Source organism: Mauremys mutica, chromosome 23 (assembly GCF_020497125.1).
Source record: "Mauremys mutica isolate MM-2020 ecotype Southern chromosome 23, ASM2049712v1, whole genome shotgun sequence".
Lineage (NCBI taxonomy): Eukaryota > Metazoa > Chordata > Testudines > Geoemydidae > Mauremys > Mauremys mutica.
Window position 1 is genome coordinate 18,901,043 of NC_059094.1, and position 20,102 is coordinate 18,921,144.

A 20,102-nucleotide genomic window follows, 5' to 3' on the forward strand; every position below is an offset into this window, starting at 1 on the left:
ACTCACAGCGCATTTATGTGCCTTTGCCAATACCCATCTTAGATAGTCCTAAGCTACCGATAAAGCAGCGAAAGTTCACTTAACCAAAGCACGCAGGCCTCTGGGCATCCTGTCTACTAACACAGACATGTGTAGGGTTCCCATGCACTCACCACCAGGGAAAAAGTAGGAATGGGGCAATCATGAGCTGTCCCTTGGACAACAAAGATGCCCCTGCCCACTCAGAATGGGCAAAGGGTGGCATCTCACCCTAGAGCTGCCAACTACACTTAATCGACCACGAAGTGAGTGGGCCAAGTGGCAGCCAGTTTCCCCACGGCTAGGAATGCAGCCCCCAAGGCTGCTTGGTGTGGAGCAGTACGCAGGCGCTAAGAGGTGTGCTGGCACAGCAAGGTCACCAGCCATCACTTCCCACACAAATGCACTGGCCAAGAGAACAGGATGTTTATTCACTGCAGAATACACGAGAGGTGCAGCGGTAGTGCCGCTACCACTTCCTGGTTCTCCCCGCAGCGAAGCGGCAACTCTGGGGAGCTCATTTGCACATGGCAAATTCAAGCCCAATTGTTAACAGAAAAGCTAAGAGATCAACATAGTATGTGTGAACTGAGCTAGCTGGGGCTGCCAGCTGCTTCCTCTGCATAGCTCCGCTGCCATCGCCCTGTTGGAAGGCATCGACAGCTATTCTGTAGAGCAGGGGGAGTCTGTCTGTTGCCAGGGTCCAAATTTCTTGGTCAAGGTATAGTCAAGGTCCAAACCCCAGAGAAAATAATGAGAATAAGTAAATAAAAAAATTCAGGGTCCGTTCAAAAGCATCTGGCCGTCCGGATTTGGCCCACACTCCACCGACTGACTACCCCGACCTAGAGTCACTGTTACCAATGGAGACCTGAGAGCTCCCGCCACCTCCTGCACTGTGATTCCAGCAGCACGCCCCTCCCTGTCTAGGGACGTGCTGTGGAGGGCAAGGGTCCTCCTGACAAGAAGACACAAGGGAAGTGAAGGGACCAGAGAAAGTGGGAGTTGAGGAGAAGGCAACTGAAGGGGAAGTGTGCTGAGGCCTGGGGGAAAGGAGCTGGCTGTCAGAGCAGGGACAAATTCTCATATGGGCCCACTCGGCAGGACAGCTGGTTATCTGCCCATCACCACCAAAGCCTCCCTATATCTCAACCCCGTGTGAAAAGCTCACCGCCCCCCTGCATTCTTACCTCTGGGGGGGTTTCTGGGTTAGCCACCTGGTCATCAATATCAGGCACCACTTGCAAAGGGCCACTCAGTGAGGACATGGATTGCCTGAGGTGCGGAGAACACAGCGTATTAGTGACTTACGGCACAGACACTCCAGAGTCGCTAAACACACAGACAGGGTCCGTCCCACCTGCCATGCAGCACCTGTGCGCTCACTGCAGCTCCAGCTAACCAGGCGTCTCTAGTGCACAAGTCTCTCTAGGTGCCTCGCACACCACAGCCACGGAAGACGCTACTTCACACTCTTGGTTTTTGCCTGTGCTCTAAGCAGGATGTGGCACTCTTACCACTTTGTTTAGGCAGAAATGAAAATAGCCCATGCTCCAAAAATTGCTGGGTCTGCTGCTGACTCACTGGGTGCCCACTCTAGCTCCAGGCTTGGGGGCATTCTGCAGCACAGACTGCACTGCACAGCTGGGGAGTCACACGGGGATCAGTCAAATGCACTGTGGGGGGAGGGGACAGGGAACTGTTGCTGGAATGGGCCCTTGGCTAGGGGCTGAGAGAGGAGCTTCCTCTTGCTCAGTACATGCACAGTTCTGGAGTCAGATTTATCCTTCAATGGCATCCCTGTCCCCCCCCCCCCAATTAAATGCTCTAATTTAGAACAGAAACATCTACCCTGTGCCCTTTTCCAGGGCTCATGCCTGGTGTTACCTAGTTGGACTTCATATCGCTGGTTACAACCCGTGGGCTGCCAAAGTCTCAAGAGCAACATATTCCTGATGCACAAGTGAGGCACACCTGACCCCCCAGGAAGCCCAACCCCCACCATCCTCCTGAAGCTGGAAGCACTCACCACGATGCTATGATGGAGCTGAGGGATTCCAGTACTTCGGAGGCCGTGAGACGCTGCTGCGGATCCAACACCAGCAGTTTTCGGATCAAACACACAGTGTTTTCAGAAACCCGCCCATCTCTGCCAGAGAAACGTGCCGTCAGAGCAAGACAAAGGCCGTGATGGTTACACAGCCCAGAGATTGCTGAACGTGGGAGGAATAGCCAGGGCCTGGTGTGGGGCAGGGGACGGGAGAGCAGGGCAGCACATGCAGCGCAAGGGCTGTGCTCTGATTCACTAGAGCTCAAAATTAACCACTGGGTTTGATTTCCTTCAGTTTTATTTCCATGTTTCCTTGTTCAAGCTGGGGGCAGCACTGCTGGGCCTTGCTCACGCTTAGAACAAGGTGCCAGAACACAGCTCCCGCATCCTGGTAGGCCACTGTATGCTGGGACACTTGCACCCAGCACCTCTCGCTAACTAGAGCTCCCACGGCCACTGCTACGCATGCACTAAGGGCTGGGCGCGCCGGAGGCTGGGTCACTCACTCAGGGATGGTGTACTCGGCAGCCTTGATTTTGCGGAAGAGCTCCTGAGGTATGCTGTCATAGAAGGGAAACTGGCCGTACAGCATGGTGAAGAGCACCACGCCCAGCGCCCACATATCGCTGGGTTTCCCACGATACGGCCGACCTGGAGAGAGGAAGGGACAAAAGCAGGTCACGCGATGCTGCGACCTCGGTCTCTCATTCAGTATGGCGCAGCACAGGAACTGTCTCCCAAGCAAGTTCTTCTTTCGGCATTAGATCAGCACGATTATAACCCTTTGGATCCTGAGCTAGCCAGCCACCTTTCAAAGGAGTCTCCATTACAACAGTGCATGCAGTGTGCATGCGAACTCCTCTCCGCGAGACGCACACTGATGGGTAATAAGCCAAGCTGTTCTCTAGCTGAAGCGGTCCCCTGTCTGAGGGGAGAAGTTATTTACCACAAGACCTTGAGATTCATTAAATTTGCAAGTTCTCATGGCCTGACACCATGCAGCACTTCACAGGGGCTTGGGATGTGGCCTGTCCTGCTCTCTGAAGCTGCAGGTTCATATTCTGGTAGTGCTCACGCAGCCCTTCCCTTGTCCAGAAGCAGAGAGAATGAGTATCTTGAACCCATCTGGGGTTCCTCTAAAGTCCTGTCTCCTCTACATCCACACTGGGGATGCCCTGGGGGCATCTCTTTTGTTCCCCAACCCCACTGCCATGCACTGATGATCACTTTCCACCACACCAGGTGCTCTAAGTATTGGGCAAAGTACTCCTGGGTTTGTATTGCTCCAACTCAGGTTCATTAGGTTCAGAGGAATTTCATTGTTGGCAAGAGTGAAACGACAGAAGACTAAAGATCCCTGCAATGAGAAGCATGGGGGGGGGGGGAGGGAGACTGGAAAAGAACCTGGAAAAAACATCCACCCCAGGTCAGCCCCAATCTGAAAGCTACTACCATACAGCCCCTATCGCCTGGCTGTATAGGACACATCCCCATTCACGTGGAGGTGCAGACTCCCAAGCTGGTCACACATGTCTCAGATGCACCCAGCTGAGCTGACATGACTCAGCCCTTAGGTGAGATCTGAAATAGATGGTTGCTGAAGTCTGACATTAAGAGGTACAGCTCAGAGAACCTCTCCCCCATGCCTCAGCAACCTGGGAACCCTCCACTGCAGCCCCCATGGCACTCTGGAATCCACTAGAGGGAATTGCTGCTTTAGAATCCCTGCAGTCAGTCACCTCATCAGTCATGCACATAAGAGCTTGCAGGAGGGCTGAACATTAAGCTCCTGTTGCTGTACCACAGCACAGGATTAAGGGAACGACTTCCTCTGAGTCACCAGTGAGTCACCGCTGCAGCATTTGGTATCGGTATTAATTATTCTTTGCTTTGTGCAGCTCAAGAGGCACCTCACCCTCCTCCTCGCTTGCTGACTTCTGCAATGACACTTTGTCAGCCATGAAATTCAGCCCATCTCTTAGCAGGAAACAGCTCCTCCGAGAGCCCTAAAACGAGGAGTAATCATCCCTGCTTCTTAGCTCCCCTTCGCCCCGGAATATTAGACATGCAGACAGAAGGAGGCTCCACCACACCAAGAACAGTCTTAGAAACTAAATGAACATCTAGTTTGGAAGGAAAAATCGGATGGCCTTGGGTCTCGTCTGCTGCCAGGTTCAGACGATCCTGTGGCCACAGGCTGAGTGGTTCCCGAGCTGCATTCTTACTGCAGGCTCCAGCCTGAGTCTCCCGGGTGTGTAGAGCCTGGAAGGGTTCCACACAGACTCTTCCCTTTCACGGGACTGGCTCGGAAGGTGCTCATGCCAGAGGGATGCATCCCAGAACCACAGAGTGCTTTTGCCTGGGAAGGTCTCCCATCGGTGCTGCAGCTATGGGCTGTCCCAATACACAAGGCCCTACCCTGCAAGGCCCTTGGCATCCTCTCCTCCAGGGAAGTCAATGTGACTGGAGAGTGCCCAGAACCTTGCAGGGCTGGGCCCACAGATGTGTCATCCCCAAATCTGGCAACAAGGGAGATTTTAGAAGAGCAAAGAAATGCTCCCAGTAGCACTATGCAGCCATGAGTGACAAGGTCAGGCAGGGCCCGGTCCCAGGCCAGATTACTGCAGAACCCCACTGACGAGTGAGGAGAAGCCCCAGCAAAGCAGGAGGGCTGGAGACAGCAACAGGGAGTTCCAACCTGAGCAGCTGCCCCAGTGTACCTGCCCTGAAGTGTACTTAACTCACTCCACCCACTTGGCCACAGGAGCTCACAATACCTCGAGAAGCAGGAGAGACCTGCGGCTCTGGCATGCTTACAGGCCTGCAGAGCTCTCAGCAGGTTCTGGCCTGAGATTCTCTGCACAGAGGCCCTGGGCGTTTGCTGGCTTAGGACAGATACTGGGTAAAATGGACCTATGGGGCTTTGCCTTCCGGAGGCTCGCTCAGTTCCTCCGTACCAGGAATTGAGGGGAGAGGATAAGATGAACAAAATTAAAAATCCTGCCCACCTTCCTATCCTCTCCTCCCTTTAATCCCGCCCCCCCCGAGTAAAGAAGCAGCCAAGCATCGCTGCAGCTAGTCACTACATTCTAGTGCCAAGCTCAATGGCAAATGATGCTCCTGGATTACAGCTGACCAAACAACGAAGGGCTCACTTCTCACATGCTGGCCTGCTACAATGCTACAAAGGTCAGATGTCGCATAAGATAATGACAGGGCCTTAAAAGAGACCCTAGAAGGAAGCAGATCAAATGGCCCTGAGGTTTTCAGAAGCCTGCTGTATCTCAGGGTCAAGGCATGGACACATGCAGTGAGGCACCCATGAGAAGCAGACACTCCAGGGTGAACTACCTCACAGCTGTCGCTGATCTGTCTCTGCCCCCACCCAGGCAGGATGGAGCCAGGGAGAAGAGACCCGAGCCTTGCGGGCAGGACTAAGAGGTGCCTGCTGATAGGCAGAACACAGACCATGGTGAGAGAGAGAGGAGCCTGTCTCTGCAGGTTTTGCTGCCTCCTGGAACATAAAAAGCCATTTTTATTGATACTTTGAGAGGGGTCCAACAGAGTCCACAGACCAAGGGAGGTCTCCTAGCAGAAAAAGGAAGAAGCCAAAACACAGAGAAGTCAGAAGCAGCAAAGAATCCTGTGGCACCTTATAGACTAACAGACGTTTTGCAGCATGAGCTTTCGTGGGTGAATGCCCACTTCTTCGGATGCAAGAATACCCACTTCTTGCCTCCGAAGAAGTGGGTATTCACCCACGAAAGCTCATGCTGCAAAACGTCTGTTAGTCTATAAGGTGCCACAGGATTCTTTGCTGCTTCTACAGAACCAGACTAACACGGCTACCCCTCTGATACAGAGAAGTCAAGCGCTCTCAGGGTAGTTGTCAAACACCAGTGTGAGCCAGGCCTTGAACCAGCCAGGGCTGACTCCAAAGCCTTTCAGAAGCAACACTGAACATCACAGCTCACTGAGCCCCGTTCTCTCCAGAAACAAACAGCTCAGCTGTAGTAGCACAGACTTGGGATTCCAACTTGATACCCTACTATGCGCCAGATACCCTCAACGCTTTAAAGCCACAGTGACTAGTGCAGTCACTGCCTAGTCAAACGCAACCACCATCTACTACTTCGCTATTGCAGAGTCAGAGGCTGGGACATTGGCAGTGTCTGTTACTCAGCACAAAGTGCCCATGGGATCTTTAATTTCCACCAGGGCAGCACCCAGAGACTAAGCAAAAAGGAGCCGTGTAACATCAGACAGCACAGCATGGGGCAAGTGCTACACTGCTGAGGTGTCAGCACTGACTGAGTCCTGGTTCTTGTCTAAAATGTGCACCCATCACCCAACTAAGCTGCACAGATCCCCCGTGGGACAGAATTAAGACGGAGCCCAAGAGCTTGTCTACACATGGAATCTGTGAGGATTCCTGACCAACTCCACGTGTGGACATGCTGATTTCAGAGTCAGAGAGCATTGTTCCGGTGTAGCTTAATCCAAGAATTACAAACACTCCCCTTCCCCTTCCCGCCTGGCTGGAAAATAGACTAGCTCTAATATCGGGGGGTAAGAGGATCTTAGAAGCATGTTACATCTGGGAACAAGACTAGACAGAGTTCTCGTCCAGTAACGAGAGCAGCATACAAATAAAACAAAGCTGGCCACATGCGCAGGGGCTGTGAACTCCCGCTGAGGAAGGAAGGGAATCGCCTACCACTGAGAACGTCTGGGCTGATGTAGGCGGGGCTCCCTCGCTGATCCTTCAGCAGGTCGTCTTCGCTCACTAGGTGCTTTCCAAGACAGAAGTTTGTTATGGTTATTCGGTGAGTCCTGGGGAGGATTACAAGGCATTACTGAGCAAGGAAAGCCAGGTCAGGAGCCAGACAGTGTAAACCAAGGGAATTAACACGAAGGCAGAAACAACTATACTTCTTTGCAGGAAGCCAATAAAACACCAGCTTTACACTGTCAGCCGTGGTTATAAACCAGCCCATTCTGAGGGAGAGGCATTCTAAATATGCTAAAATAGGCCTTGGCATTGTATCTGCAAGGGGCAAAGTGCCCAGCTGGACCTCTGTGTTAGGCTTTCAAATCTCTACCACCTCTTGGGAGCAGTAAGAAATGGCAGCTTTTTCATTTGAGAAGTTGACCCTCCTTCCCCCCCAATCTTTACACAGACCCATCCCCAAACAAGTACTCCACTGCAGCAGTGTTTCACAGCACACAACCAGGCTTTCATGGATACTTTTTACATGAAAGTACCCAGTGTGCAGACAATGGTTAATCAATAACTAGGGGTTTCCTTTACGGATAATTGTTTCTAGGTAAAGAGGATAAGAACTTTAGATATACACAGTTTTCACACCAAAATACCCTTGTTTCTACAGGATTTCCTGATCTGATTTAAGAAATTCTTTCAGAGTTAAGTTCATTATGAAATTAATTACCTCCCTGTTACTTTCAACAGTCACTTGAACAATCTAAGAATCTCAACATAAAACCCAAAGGATGGAGGCCAAAGCCACTGTCTAGAAGATGACATTATTATGCCCTGGGAAGGTATTTCTAATGTACTGCTGGCAGGTGTGGATTAAGTCAGTCAAAATTATCCATGAAATATTAGAATCAAACAAAATCAAGTGTGGGTTGGCAATAGAGTTTCCCCATTATTTTTATTTAAGAAACAAGACTGATGTTCAAGAGACTTCCATTAGACTATTGTCAAGAGATTAAGAGTGGAATGTCAAGAGACACGCTGTGGAAGGATGGCAGATCCAAGCTTTGCTAGCGATGTAAAAGGCTCAGTGCTTAGATTAACAGACACGAAGATGTTCAGAGTTGCTTGGCTTTCTTTAGGCACTGAAATCCGATCTGATTTGCAAATGTAGAATCAAGCTGCTGCACTGGCTATTTTGGAGGTGGCCTGAGCTAGCCAGGTTTTCATGCTGGGATCTGTTTCCCGGGTGACAACGGCTGCAGTATTTTCATTAGCCTAGGAACGTGATGTCTGTGGTTTGGATTTTATAAAGCGACCGTCAGCCAACTCCACCACTGCAGCCAACAGAGAAAACGTGGGTTTTTACAACAGGCATGTCTGGCATCGAAATAACATTTCTGATCAGCCCAAATCACTGGCCCTCTCCACAGCAAGCTACTCAAAAGCTTACCTCCCTGTCCCTTTTCAACGACTCGTTGTAGAAGATCCAGTGAGTTTCTCTCTTCAGTTAATGGCATTCTAGCCACAAAACTCGTATTTTAGACAAGAGTAAACCTAGCATATATTTGCTAAAACAGTTATTTATACCCAGGCATCTTGGTGTCACTTCAGATGCCTTTCCCTTCTCGCTAGCAAGGGATGCATGTGCGCAGTTTGGTGCCTCCCGCTGGCATGTGATGTTTGGAGCAAGGAGCCCTAGGGAAGTCTCATTTTGCCTCTTTCCAGCAACCAAAGGAGTTAAACAGAAAGCTTATCCTGCAGCTGTGATCGTTAAACACAATACAAAGAAAGCAGCTCCTTGCACTGAAAGCCACCAGCTCTTGCAGGGGAACCACAGCATTCAGTCGGGGTAGGTAAAGACTTTTCTGTTTGTCTTCCAATAGGAATTGGGGGCTAAGTGGGATCATACACACAGCTAGCATGTGTCTAGAGAGTCTGTGTGGGAGCAGAAGGCTGGTATGGGGGAGTTGAGCATAAAAATTTAGATCCCCACAGCTTCTCTCTGATCACATCAACCAACAAGAAAACCAGACAGCCTCAAATCACCATCCAATGAATCAGATCAGCCGCAGAGAGAGATGGTTAAGAAATGTGCACTCTTGGCCTCTAGCTCAAGGTACAACAGTAGAAGAAATGTGCAAGTGCAGCATGTGTCATTCCTGAAACTGCTTGATACAGAGCTTCCATCTAATAATCAGCAGTGCAGTAACACACTGACTGCCCAGGCCCCCATAGCCCCAACACGAACTACTGAGAATGTGACCACTATTTCCACCCCAAATCAGAGCTTGAGAAATCTGAAGCTGGATAAAAGACATTAATTCTCTACACTTCTGGAAAGTAACTCCAAGGCGTGATGCAGGAGCCATGGCTGGCCACACACATATGAAGCTCTAAGAACATTCCACACGTGGACATTGGAGGCAAGATAGGGACAACACAGTAGCAAGGCAACACAAGATTACTCTACCACAATACTTCACAAAGCTAATGGAAGCACATGCAGAAGTGATGCTCAACAAGTGCCCATTTCCCTGACAAGTCTGGATACAAGTGAGCATCTGAGATGCGCCACAGCTTGTATGCTGACCACGATATAGACTATGCAGATGAACTATTGCATGACGGTGCTGCCACGAGGTAACAATAGAAACAAGTAATCTGAATCAAGTGGAAACACGTTCCCCTGGCATCTTACCAATTCTGGTGAAAGTTGTGACTGAGATTAAGTTATTTTAAAACATTGTCACTAAAATCTTGAACTCTAAAAATTACTGTGAAATTCATGCCATCTTAGTAAAATGGGAACTTAGATGGCCATTTTACTTTAAACGTGAATTTTAAACACTGATTAGCTCAACATTCAACAAGGTATTTTAAGTAATGGAGCTCATGTTCTGGGAGGACATGCATGGCTAAAAATGATGAGAGACTAAGAGTAGAAAGAACATGAATGTTTCTCCAAGTCAATTTATGTTTTGATAGGAACAGCCTACACTGATGCACAAAGGGAAATCCTATGGTTTGCTACACAGAATGAGATATACAACTTCTTTGGGCCTAACGAGCAAGACTAACTCTTCTCAAAGTGCAAACTTTATTTTCACTATGTTTAAAAGGCTTGAGAAGTTACCAGCTAAGTTTGTCTTGTTAAGACAAGCCTAGATTTTTGGCACAAAAAGAAAGATTAACAAGGCCGACTGTACATCGGGATAAAGCAGCACGCTGTGTTAGATAATACTATAGGATTGCAGCATTCAGAACTGAGCCACTGGTTGCTCAATTAAAGTCCAGCTTTGAATGAGTGTCAGAAAACAAGATTAACTCAAAAGATCCTCCACTTTTTTTGGGCAGACTTTAAGCTTTACTTGGGTTACTGAGTCACTGGTGACCAGCTCTTACAATTTAACTGCAGAGAAATGATGGCTTTATTCCCTCAAGGCAGTCAATCTCATTCCAACAGGACTGGGAGAGAGAAATAAATGGAGATTTGCATCAGCGCCGTTTGGTTTGAATGAGTCACACTTCAGTTATGAGCCTTCTGGCTGATGCTCTGTTTCTTTTCTAGGAACTTGGGTTGCACCTCCCACCCATAAAAAAGAAGAGAAGCTGTGTCAGCCTCCCTGGAACAGGGGAGTTCACTTTCCCCAGAGAAGGGGAATGTACCTGGGTGCTCAGATATTTCAGGCACAATGGCTCCAAGACAGAAAATTCTGCTGTTTGGCCAGTGGAAGAGAAATTGAAAGCCTAACTGAAATAAGTTATCCGAAGTAATTAACTCCTGGCTCATTTCCACAAAAACAAGGGCCCCTTTACGCCTTCTTTGCACCCACCCAATCCCACTGTCTTCAATGGGGCAGCTCAGGTGCAACTGAGGGCAGAATCAGGTCCCAGAGTTTAAGCAACTTCAAACCAGTTGTGAAAAAAGCAGCAGCAAAATACAATTGAAGCTGAAAAGGGAGTCGGCAAGAGAACAGAATGAAAGCAGGTCCTGTCACAAGGCAACAGGCTAGGAGCACCCATCCTGCAAGGAAAAATGAGAAAGCGCAAACAGGTATTTGACACCAGACACAACTTGGGGAGAGACAGAAGGGTCAGCTTAGCCGGTGCAGAACTGGCTGAACACAGATTTTAAAAGGACCGCTCAGAAGGCTCCTGTCCCGAATATAGAGGGTGGTGCTAGTGAGAAGTGTGACCATGCAACTATGGGACCAATTTACAGCTTACTAACATGTCTAGCTCTCTACACATCTTGGGATCTGACTGCACTTTACTGACCATGCTTTTACTCCCATTAGCCCTGCAGAACCAATAGGGTTCTATTCTGCCTTGTGCACCCGAGGGTCAGATAAATCCCAGCTACAGAATCTTTGTTACTAGTGATGAGGTAAGAGGCAATAAAGTTGGATTTTCAGACCGAGGCAGAATTTGGTAGCAGCAGTTACCAAAACATCGTCTGATCTGTAAACAGCAAATTTTTTCCTCTGTAAGTCACACAATGAAAACCTGCAAAGTAAATGTAAAACTGACTACCGATTATAACTGCCCTTTAAGGGGATCTTGCACTAATGCAGTGCTTTTTATAGCCTGCTGTAGCCTAGACCCGCACTAATCTATAATTATGAGTGGATATTATAAAGCTAGTTTGATCTGAGCTATATACAACATGAATAATCCCAGGAGAGGCACAGTTTAGCATCCAAACATCCCAACCCCCACAAAAACCCAGGCACTTTAGACTTTTCAAACCATCATATCTTTTCAATGCTTACTTGCATTTTGTCTTTACTAGTAAAACCCCAGACAGACAGACGACAACTACAGGTAAAGCCAGCATCTGTTCCCTTCTCTCTTCAATGTCCTACCGAGATAAGATCCATTTCCCAATCCAGTCCCTACCCACTCTCCAGCCTGCAGAAAGGAAGCTGTTTAGAGTCCGAGTTTAAGGCCAGAAGACTGATGTGATAGTCTGGCATCCTGTCTAGCACAGGCCACCGCCACCACTTGCACACTTATGTTCTCCTTGCTATATACTTTTTCCTTCATAGATCTGTAGAGTTTAAGGCCAGAAAAGACATTATGATCATCTAGTCTGACGTGGTCTTATCACTGGCCATAGGTTATTCAAAGGTTTTATCCTGCCTTCTATAAAGCTTGAAAATAACCCTTAATTGTTTGGCAGTAAGAATGAGATTTTCATAGACTTTGCTCCGGAAGCCTCAGAATTGGTGCTAGAGGCTGATTACCCATTTGAATTTAGCAGTCAGTTAAGCTTTGCTCAAATTGCGCAGTGCAAAAGGGATTAACATTAGAAACTGAAAAATAATCTGCAATAACTTTGCCACGTGTATTAGCAGCCTCTTATGTAACAGCTAAGAATGGAAATTTCAGGCTCAAATCCATCTAGAATTAGGGTATGAAATTCAATCTGGTCTGAGAGTAGGAGAATAGTGTGATTCCATCTGGAGATGGAACAGCCCAAGACCTGAGAGGAAATGTACTTGAACAGACCAGGAAGGGTAAAAACTGCAGGTTGCCTATCATCGTCACAATTCCCAGGCTCTGAGCACCTGCCACAAGCAGGATCCAGGCACAGGAGTAATGCTGAGTTCTTACACAGGGACTTTCATCTGCAAATCTCAAAGCATGTGACAAACATTAAATCTCAACATTGCCAATTGGTGTCATCCACATTATACAGGTGGGCAAACCGAGGCACTGCTTAGTAGCAGAGCTGAGACCAGAACCCAAGAGTCTGCATGCCTGACGTCTAGACCACAGGGTAACAAGCTTGGTGTGGGCAGTGGAAGTACATTGCGGGGGGAGAACTGAGATTGGTTGGGCTCTGCTCACTTTTGGGGGACCGCTAAGAACAGAATTTTGGCAGGGGAGGGGACAGACAAAAGATTAAACTGCTCCTTTCCCCTCACCATCTCTGGAACAGCAGCCATGTGCGAACTTAAAGATCTGCACCCCTCTGTAACCCATGAAGGAGATGTCTGCTAGAAAGGAAATACCTTAAGGAAGCACCATAAAACAGATGCAAAAAGAAGCCCTCGGAAGGACTTACCTTTTGTTTAGCACCATGTTTCCTAGTTTCAAGTCTCTGTGCACAATATTTTTCTGTAAGACAGATTCCATATTAGATCAGATGATATATGAACACAAGCATCCTTAGAATGAGTTCAGTTCTGGCCCCAGCACTCAGAGGATACAAAGCACTAATCCTATTTTAGAGACTGCATCATCCTCTGACTAGAAGAATATTAGAGGCAAATGCTCACACTCTTAGCTTGTTGAATTTGTTATTGTGATATACAATCCAAGAGCTATTCCAGCACACAAGCAGCCCTGGGAAGGTAAAGCCTACAATGTAGAGATATAGCTGGATCAGCCTACATTCAAAATAGCAACATAAGTGTCTGCAAACATTGCTGAGGCCCAGTCTGGTATTTTTCAGTTGGTTCTGGGGGTAAACAGCTGTAATGGCAGCTGGCTATACCCAAATAATATAACCCTAACAGACAGATGTTGAGGGCCCTTCATCTAATGAGCTTGGTGACACCCTCATGAAATTCAAAGTGTTAATTTGTCACTGAGGGTGTATCCAGTGCTCTTGCACTACTCTGTCTGCTTCATTCTTGTTGCCCGGGTTCAAAACTGCAGTGTAAGAATCCTGCTAACTCAGGTCTGCTGCACGGCACATCCGACTGAAGCTGCTGGGTCTGAGCCGGAGGCTGCCCCGTCCCGGCAATGCCCCTTTCGGCTGAGAAATTCTTCTGAATGTGCATCTGCTAAGGGAGGCCGGATGTCACTTTTTACAGCCTAACAAGTCAGAAACCTCAGTGGAATCTATTTTTATAGCACAGTAATTTCCAGTTCATTGATCTCAAACTAGCAGCATAGGGTTTTTATCTCAGAATCAATTTTTATCTTACTTATGATTTATATTGCTTCCATGGGAAATGCTTTGGAGTGGTTCCTGGATTTGATTAGCCTCAAACCCAGAAAGTTTCTTTTTGTTGAGGTTAATAGTTTTGCTGTTCACCTGATTTACATCTAATCCAACTGCCCTCTCTCCTCAGCCAGCAACTGTTGTGCCCTCAATAAACAGCAGGGGAGAGAGGTGATGCTCTGGTATGGCTCAGAATACCAAGGCTTGCGTAGAGCTTAATGTTTGAAAAGGATTGTGTTATTGGAAAAGAGCTGAGACATCCATCCTTTGTAATCCCTCAGTTGCTTTTATGAAGTCCAGGATGTTAATTTGCGATGAAACTCCCCCAAGACACGTGCACAGGCTACGTGGAGACCGTACCTTGTGTAATGCTTCCACCACTCGTACCACATCGTAGAATATAACAACAGTCTCCCGTTCGCTGAGTCTCTTCTCTTTAATCACGTAATGCTGCAGGTTGATTAAATCTGCTGTCTTGTCACTGAAATCGTGAGCACAGAGACAGTCTAAAACAAGGCAAATGCGCTTCCTCATCTTCCTGACCATTCTGTTGGTTTCCAGATCTTCTATGATTTCACAAGTTCGATCCTGTAGTGGCAGACGGAAGCAAGGAATGGAGTTTAAATAAATGGTCTAGTTTGCAAATGCAGGGCACATATGTATTACTTAGGAACAGAGCATTAGAGAATAAGATGGCCTTTTAGATAGTTACAATAAAGTAATAAGCAAAGCACAGATAAGAGATTACCCGGGACACACTTGTTTGATTTAAGATTAGCAACTATAGGGCTTAGTCCGCATTTCCTGGCCTGAGTAGTGCAACTAGCATGGGTACTCCACACAACCAAAACCTACATCAAACGCCAGCAGGCTCAGAAACCAGACATGGGACTGTAGCTGGGCCCTCTGGTTTTATTACAGCATAGACAGAGCCTCAGTTGAAACAGGCTGTTGACAAACATTTAGGCAGCAAGTGAACAATCACCTGCATCACTGCTAACATCTCTTATCAGCCAACCTGTCACAGACTCAATAAATGACTTATTTCAGAGGTGTTAACAGCCCTGCACTTACGGTTCACTTACGGATATTTAATTGCTAATTAGCACATTTACAAATTTATTTTAACATGTTGAAACAGCATCTTGGAAACTTGTCTGCTTCTCCCAATTCAACAACAGACCAATTACTGAAACTGCAAAGCATAGATCACATTCTAAAAAGGCGCTTTGCTAATTAGCACAAATATGAAGCCAGGGGCATGGAGCAATTCCATTTTCCTGGAGTGGGATCCAAATTCTAAGTACTATTGCTATAGCTGTATCAGAAGAGCCTCTTCAGACTGACATTCATGTTTCTTGTACTTGCTTTAGGCTACTTCTCAGTGTTAAGCAGCACAGGAAGGCTCACAAGTGCACATATCAAGACCCATGTCCTGTTTTATAATCTAATATACCTCACATCACAAGTCTTATTTCATCAGTATTTAACATGAATTGCCTCTGCAATACATTTGCTTGCTTTAAGAGGCACTGATTAATCATGGCTAAGGCTGCGATTTTGTCATGGAGGTCCCAGAATCTGTGATTTCCAAAGACTTCCGTGACTTCAGCCAGTGCCATGTGGGAGCTGCAGGCTCCCTGGCCTCCCCACAGCTCCCCGCCGCTGCTCCCGGCCACCACAGCAGACAGGGGACCCGCTGCTTCCAGCCAGCAAGGGGGACCCCTGCTGCTCCTCGCTGGCAGCAGAGGAACCAGGCAGCAGAGGGAATCCCCGCTGCTCCTGGCCACAGCAGAGGGACCCCCATAGCTTCCGGCTGCTGTGGGTGGCAGGTGGGAATGTGGCAGCTCGCAGCTGCGGCGGGCAGCAGGGAGGTTCCCCAGAGCTCCTGGCTGCTGTGGGAGGCAGTGGGGAGCCCTCTGCAGCCTGAAGCCTCCAGCGGAAGTTGACCCTGGAGCTCCCAGTCTTCACCTCCCACAGCTGCCCAGGCTACCCATTTTGTCATGGGTAATTTTAGTAAAAGTCAAGAACAGATCAGATGCTGCCGTGAATTTTTCATTATTGCCCATGACCTGTCCGTGACTTTTACTAAAAGTAGCCATGACAAAAAGTTAGCCCTAATCACGGCTTGCAGGCTGATAATTCTCTATGCATGAGACGGTCCGCGTGGGTCGCGCATTGCACAGAGTAGTAGTTCAGGCCCACTGCAGTTGCTAGTGTCCTCAGAGAGCCTACGAGGTGGCTGGCGGTACCTGAAAGAGCCCATGATGGTGAACCACTCCATCCTGATTGTGCAGAAGGGAAAGGAGAGAGTACTCTGTGTGCAGCAGCATCTTGCCCTGTCGCTCCTCCTGGGTTTCTATTCCTGTGTCACCTCTTTCCTCCAAGGTCAGGATCTTTGGGAAAGGAGAAAGAAGCCTTATTCCTTTAGGAAAAACCGAAGCCCCCCCAAATATTTAGCTACAGCTGTACAGTTTAAACATTCACACGTGCATTTAACAGCTGAATGGAATTACACCAGTGCTTGATTTATGTGCTTGCCACACAGTGTCTGAACTAACATATGTGCAGAATGAGAGAGCATGAATGTGATGAGCTCACAGGAAACACTCTTTGCCCTTTGTAAGCACCCCTGAGTCTTTCCCCCTTTGTTGCCAGTACAACAGCTCAGTTTCCTTAGTGGCGGTAGTGCACAGAGAGCTCCAGAAAGCCACTGGTGTGTTAAGCACAGCTGTTTAACCCTGTTCAGAGCAGCAGCAGCTGAGGCTTTGCTTGACAGCTAACACTTGCACCAGTGTTGCTGCAAGTGGGGGTGAACGGCTGGCAGGAAGTTTTACAAGGCTTGTATACAAGGCTTTAGACTGTTGCATTCTCCCTGGATTCAGGCAGTTTCTCTGATGGAGCAAGGGTTAAAGTCTCAGAGAATCCGCACTCCAGGTGTTTTGCTTACCTTTAGCTGATAGAAGTCATCTGTTCCATCCTTTCTTGCCAAACACTGAACAATACTTGGCACCGGGGAGTTACCTAACCGTGGACCTACCAGCACAAAGCAGAACAGATTTGTTTTCCTTTAAGAAGCTATGACTAATTCAATGTTATGTCAATATTCAGCTGTCATACAGTTTGCATAAGTCTAAATCTAGTTCCTTTTTCAGCAGGGCATGAATATCCGCACTGGCAGTTTCTTCCCATAGATTGTACTCTTAAGAAAACAAAGGATGCTGGATTCTGAACCTCCTTGGACAATGGACCATTTGTTCACAGAAGAGATCTTTGGCAAACACTGCACAGTGTCCAGCTGTCCCTTATAGAAATACAGATTTCTGCATGCCTAAACCATATAGCTTTTACATTTGCTACCAGCACTTGTGGCAAGGAACTCTTGAACCTCTGAATCTAGCTGCCACTCCTAAAGGAATGCACCAGAATAACCCCCAGTGTTGATTCCCCATCTTAACTAGTCCATTTTTAACAACAGATGATCTGATACGTTTTATACAATGGACTTCACAAGGATCTTGGGGTTATGCAAAATAACTCTAAAAACTATATATTATGCAAGTGACAGCCGAGAGAGAGAGCGAGAGAGAGCGCACGCACGCAAGCGAGCGCCAACAGCCACTGTGTTACTTCAATAAACCGTGTGTGCTAATTTAACAGCATATTCAAAGTGAAGTGGGGTTGAACATACACCCCAGGGCTCCTTACACATCACCCTCAAGAAGAGAGTTTGCCTTTGGATACAATTTAATATAAATCAATAAAAGCAGGGGTTCACAGTTGTGCCCCTAATGGCTATGTCTGTAATGCGTGTTTAGCAGGACCAACAGCCTTAATTTTCCAGTTACGGGAGCTCCAAGGATTGCTGCTTTGTCGATGTAGCAGGGTGGTTACCCGCTCCAGCCCTTCGTGGCTTAAAACAGCCCAGGAGAGGGCTGTGGCTGGGGCAAGAAGCCTGGGCTGATTGGGAGAAAGCAGGCTCAGCTGTGGCCAGGTCCCAATCAGGCCCAGCTGGCCCCTATAAGAGGCAGTGAGCCAGAAGCCCAGACAGTCTCTGGCTGTAGAGGGAGAAGGGCCTGGCTGCAGGGAGCTAGAGACAGGGTACCTCGAGTGGAGCAGGGCTGGGGAAAGGCAGAGGAGCTGGGGAGCTCCAGCCTGGAAAGCCCCAGGCTGTGGCCTAGCATAAGGCCAAGAGGTACTGGGGGCTGCAGGGGGCAGGCAAAGGCAGCAGGTCCAAACCCCTTTGCCTGTGATGAGTGGCTGATACTGCAGTCTGCCCCAGTGAACGGGGGCTAGATGGAGACTGGGCAATAGCCAAAACTGAAGCAAAGTGGAGATAGTGAATTGGGGGTTCCCCCAGGAAGGGGAGACCCAGATTGGTGGGGTACTGCCAGGGGGCAGCACCCCAGTCAAAAGGGCACCAGGGCCAACAGCAAGCAGATCACTGGCCTGCAGAGGGCGCTCCTGGGTCAAAGAGCTAATCCCGAGGACAATCAGCAGGAGGCGCCGCAGGGGTGAGTCTGCACTGTGCTATAGTCAACATCAGATGAAGCGAATTTTGCTAGGCACAAAAACCTAGATTACAATTCTGCTTTGACTCATTTTATTGAATCTGTTCTCCTTAAGCTTTGCAACCATTAACATTCTACCTCATATGGCAGAGGGGATGAAGAAAACCTCTTCTGCTTACCTAGGATGAAAGGGCCTGCTCTCTTGGCATTACTTCCAGAAATCCCTGTACAAAGAGCCTTTGCCTTAGCGGATGTTTCCCCAGCTCCTCTGTCTGATGCTCGCCGCTTCATCCTCAGCTCTTGAAAGACAGGGAAGATCATACTTCAGTGAGTAACAAAGCTCTTCTCCTTACACTAAATCCTATCTTGTGCTGGAAACCTTTTACTTGATGATGCACAGCACCTCTGCCTATTTGTATAATAGAAGGCAGTTCCTACTGACAAAAAGCTATAGCTCATTTACTAGTGGATTAATTGGGAGCTACAGACTTCATGCATTTCAGGAAGTTACAAGGAACAAAGCAGCTTCATTAGAGTGTAATGTTCCTAGATCAGTTATTTGACACATGTAAGGAGGGCGGGGGATGTCTAAATAATTAAGACTTGTTTTACGACAGAATAAAGCACGTGAATGAACATTCTAAAAAGCTTCAGAAGAAACTGTCTCTGCTCCTCCAAAAGACTCCAAAGTCAACCCATGAGACCCTAGGGGTTTATTCACAGAAACACTTGTGCTTTAATGACTGTGGCCAACTCACCATCTATTGAGAAGCACAAGAGTCTTTACAGTTCTCAGCACTTGGAGGAATAAAACTGATCATTTGGCTGAATCACTCCATTTTAGCTTTCCCTGGGACAGAGCATTGGGGAGGGAGGGTGCATGAAAGATGCATACATCTCTATTAGTTACTTCGGGATGATTAGCTAATTCATCCTTAATTAACAACTTATTTGTAACAGAGAGAAAAATTACATATTTTATAGTTAGTGTAAACTACATTCCCCCTCTCTTTGTCCCTGTTTACCCTATAGCCTAATAATCTATACTCTTATCCCTTCACTATGTTCTTCCAGCTGGACTGAGTTGAATTCAGGCACTTTCAGTCTGCAGTATAAAATCACTGTCTCTCTTGAAATTTCTGTGCTTTGTATTGTGTAAGGAAAAGCACACTGCCACCAGTTCTCAATAGATATTTTGCAGTGGACAAATTTTTAATGAAAAAACTGGATGTGAGCTCCCTTGCTCTACTGCCATGCAGGAAAAATACTCCTGTCCATCACAGGAATGTCTTGCACGCATCCAAATGTGCAGATAACAGCATTATATATAGACAGACTGAAAGAATGGATAATCACTCTGGACTAGGCTCTGAAGTATGTTACCTTCTCCTTATTCAGGTACTGCAGAGATGTTCTGGACTCTTCTCAAATGAACCAGCTGTCTGTTCCTCAGAGCCCTACAGAAAATGTACTGACGTAGCCCTGCAGCTCCAACATCTAAAGGTCCAGGTTAATCACAACACATTTCCCTCTACAGGGTACAGTCTTGCTTCAGTTCAGTGGCAAGAGAACTTGTCCTCAGGTTGGCTATGAAACTATTGCAGTTGCTACATTCTGCGCGCAATGGGTTCACTGCTAGTGCAAAGGTCTTACTCCCGCAGCAGCAGTCACTGGAGCGAGCACCAGTCTGCAGAGAGTTTCCCTTACACCGCACTCCTTTCCCTAGCTTAGGAGTCATTTTAAAGAGAATGCTCCAACTCCACAGTGATTAACTGTATTCATTCTAACACATTTTAAAAGCAGTTCAAAAAGGAATGACTAAGACTTTCAATAGGAACTGCCCCTGGG

At 47.6% G+C, this 20,102-nt stretch overlaps 1 protein-coding gene across 8 annotated transcripts in view; it reads right to left on the reverse strand.

The window, feature by feature from the left end:
* Positions 1-20,102, reverse strand: part of STK40 (serine/threonine kinase 40) — a 39,932-nt gene that overhangs the window by 3,100 nt on the left and 16,730 nt on the right. For 7 of the 8 annotated variants that reach the window (XM_044997761.1, XM_044997764.1, XM_044997766.1 and 4 more), the window contains 9 exons: positions 18,434-18,553; positions 16,694-16,779; positions 15,996-16,139; positions 14,104-14,331; positions 12,859-12,911; positions 6,786-6,901; positions 2,575-2,719; positions 2,048-2,167; positions 1,209-1,293 (listed from right to left, as the gene is read on the reverse strand). In XM_044997761.1, the coding sequence (XP_044853696.1) occupies positions 1,209-1,293; positions 2,048-2,167; positions 2,575-2,719; positions 6,786-6,901; positions 12,859-12,911; positions 14,104-14,331; positions 15,996-16,139; positions 16,694-16,779; positions 18,434-18,553 (1,097 nt within the window). Of the gene's footprint in view, positions 1-1,208; positions 1,294-2,047; positions 2,168-2,574; positions 2,720-6,785; positions 6,902-12,858; positions 12,912-14,103; positions 14,332-15,995; positions 16,140-16,693; positions 16,780-18,433; positions 18,554-19,637; positions 19,712-20,102 lie in introns of all 8 variants that reach the window. The other variant, XM_044997768.1, reaches the window with a different exon arrangement.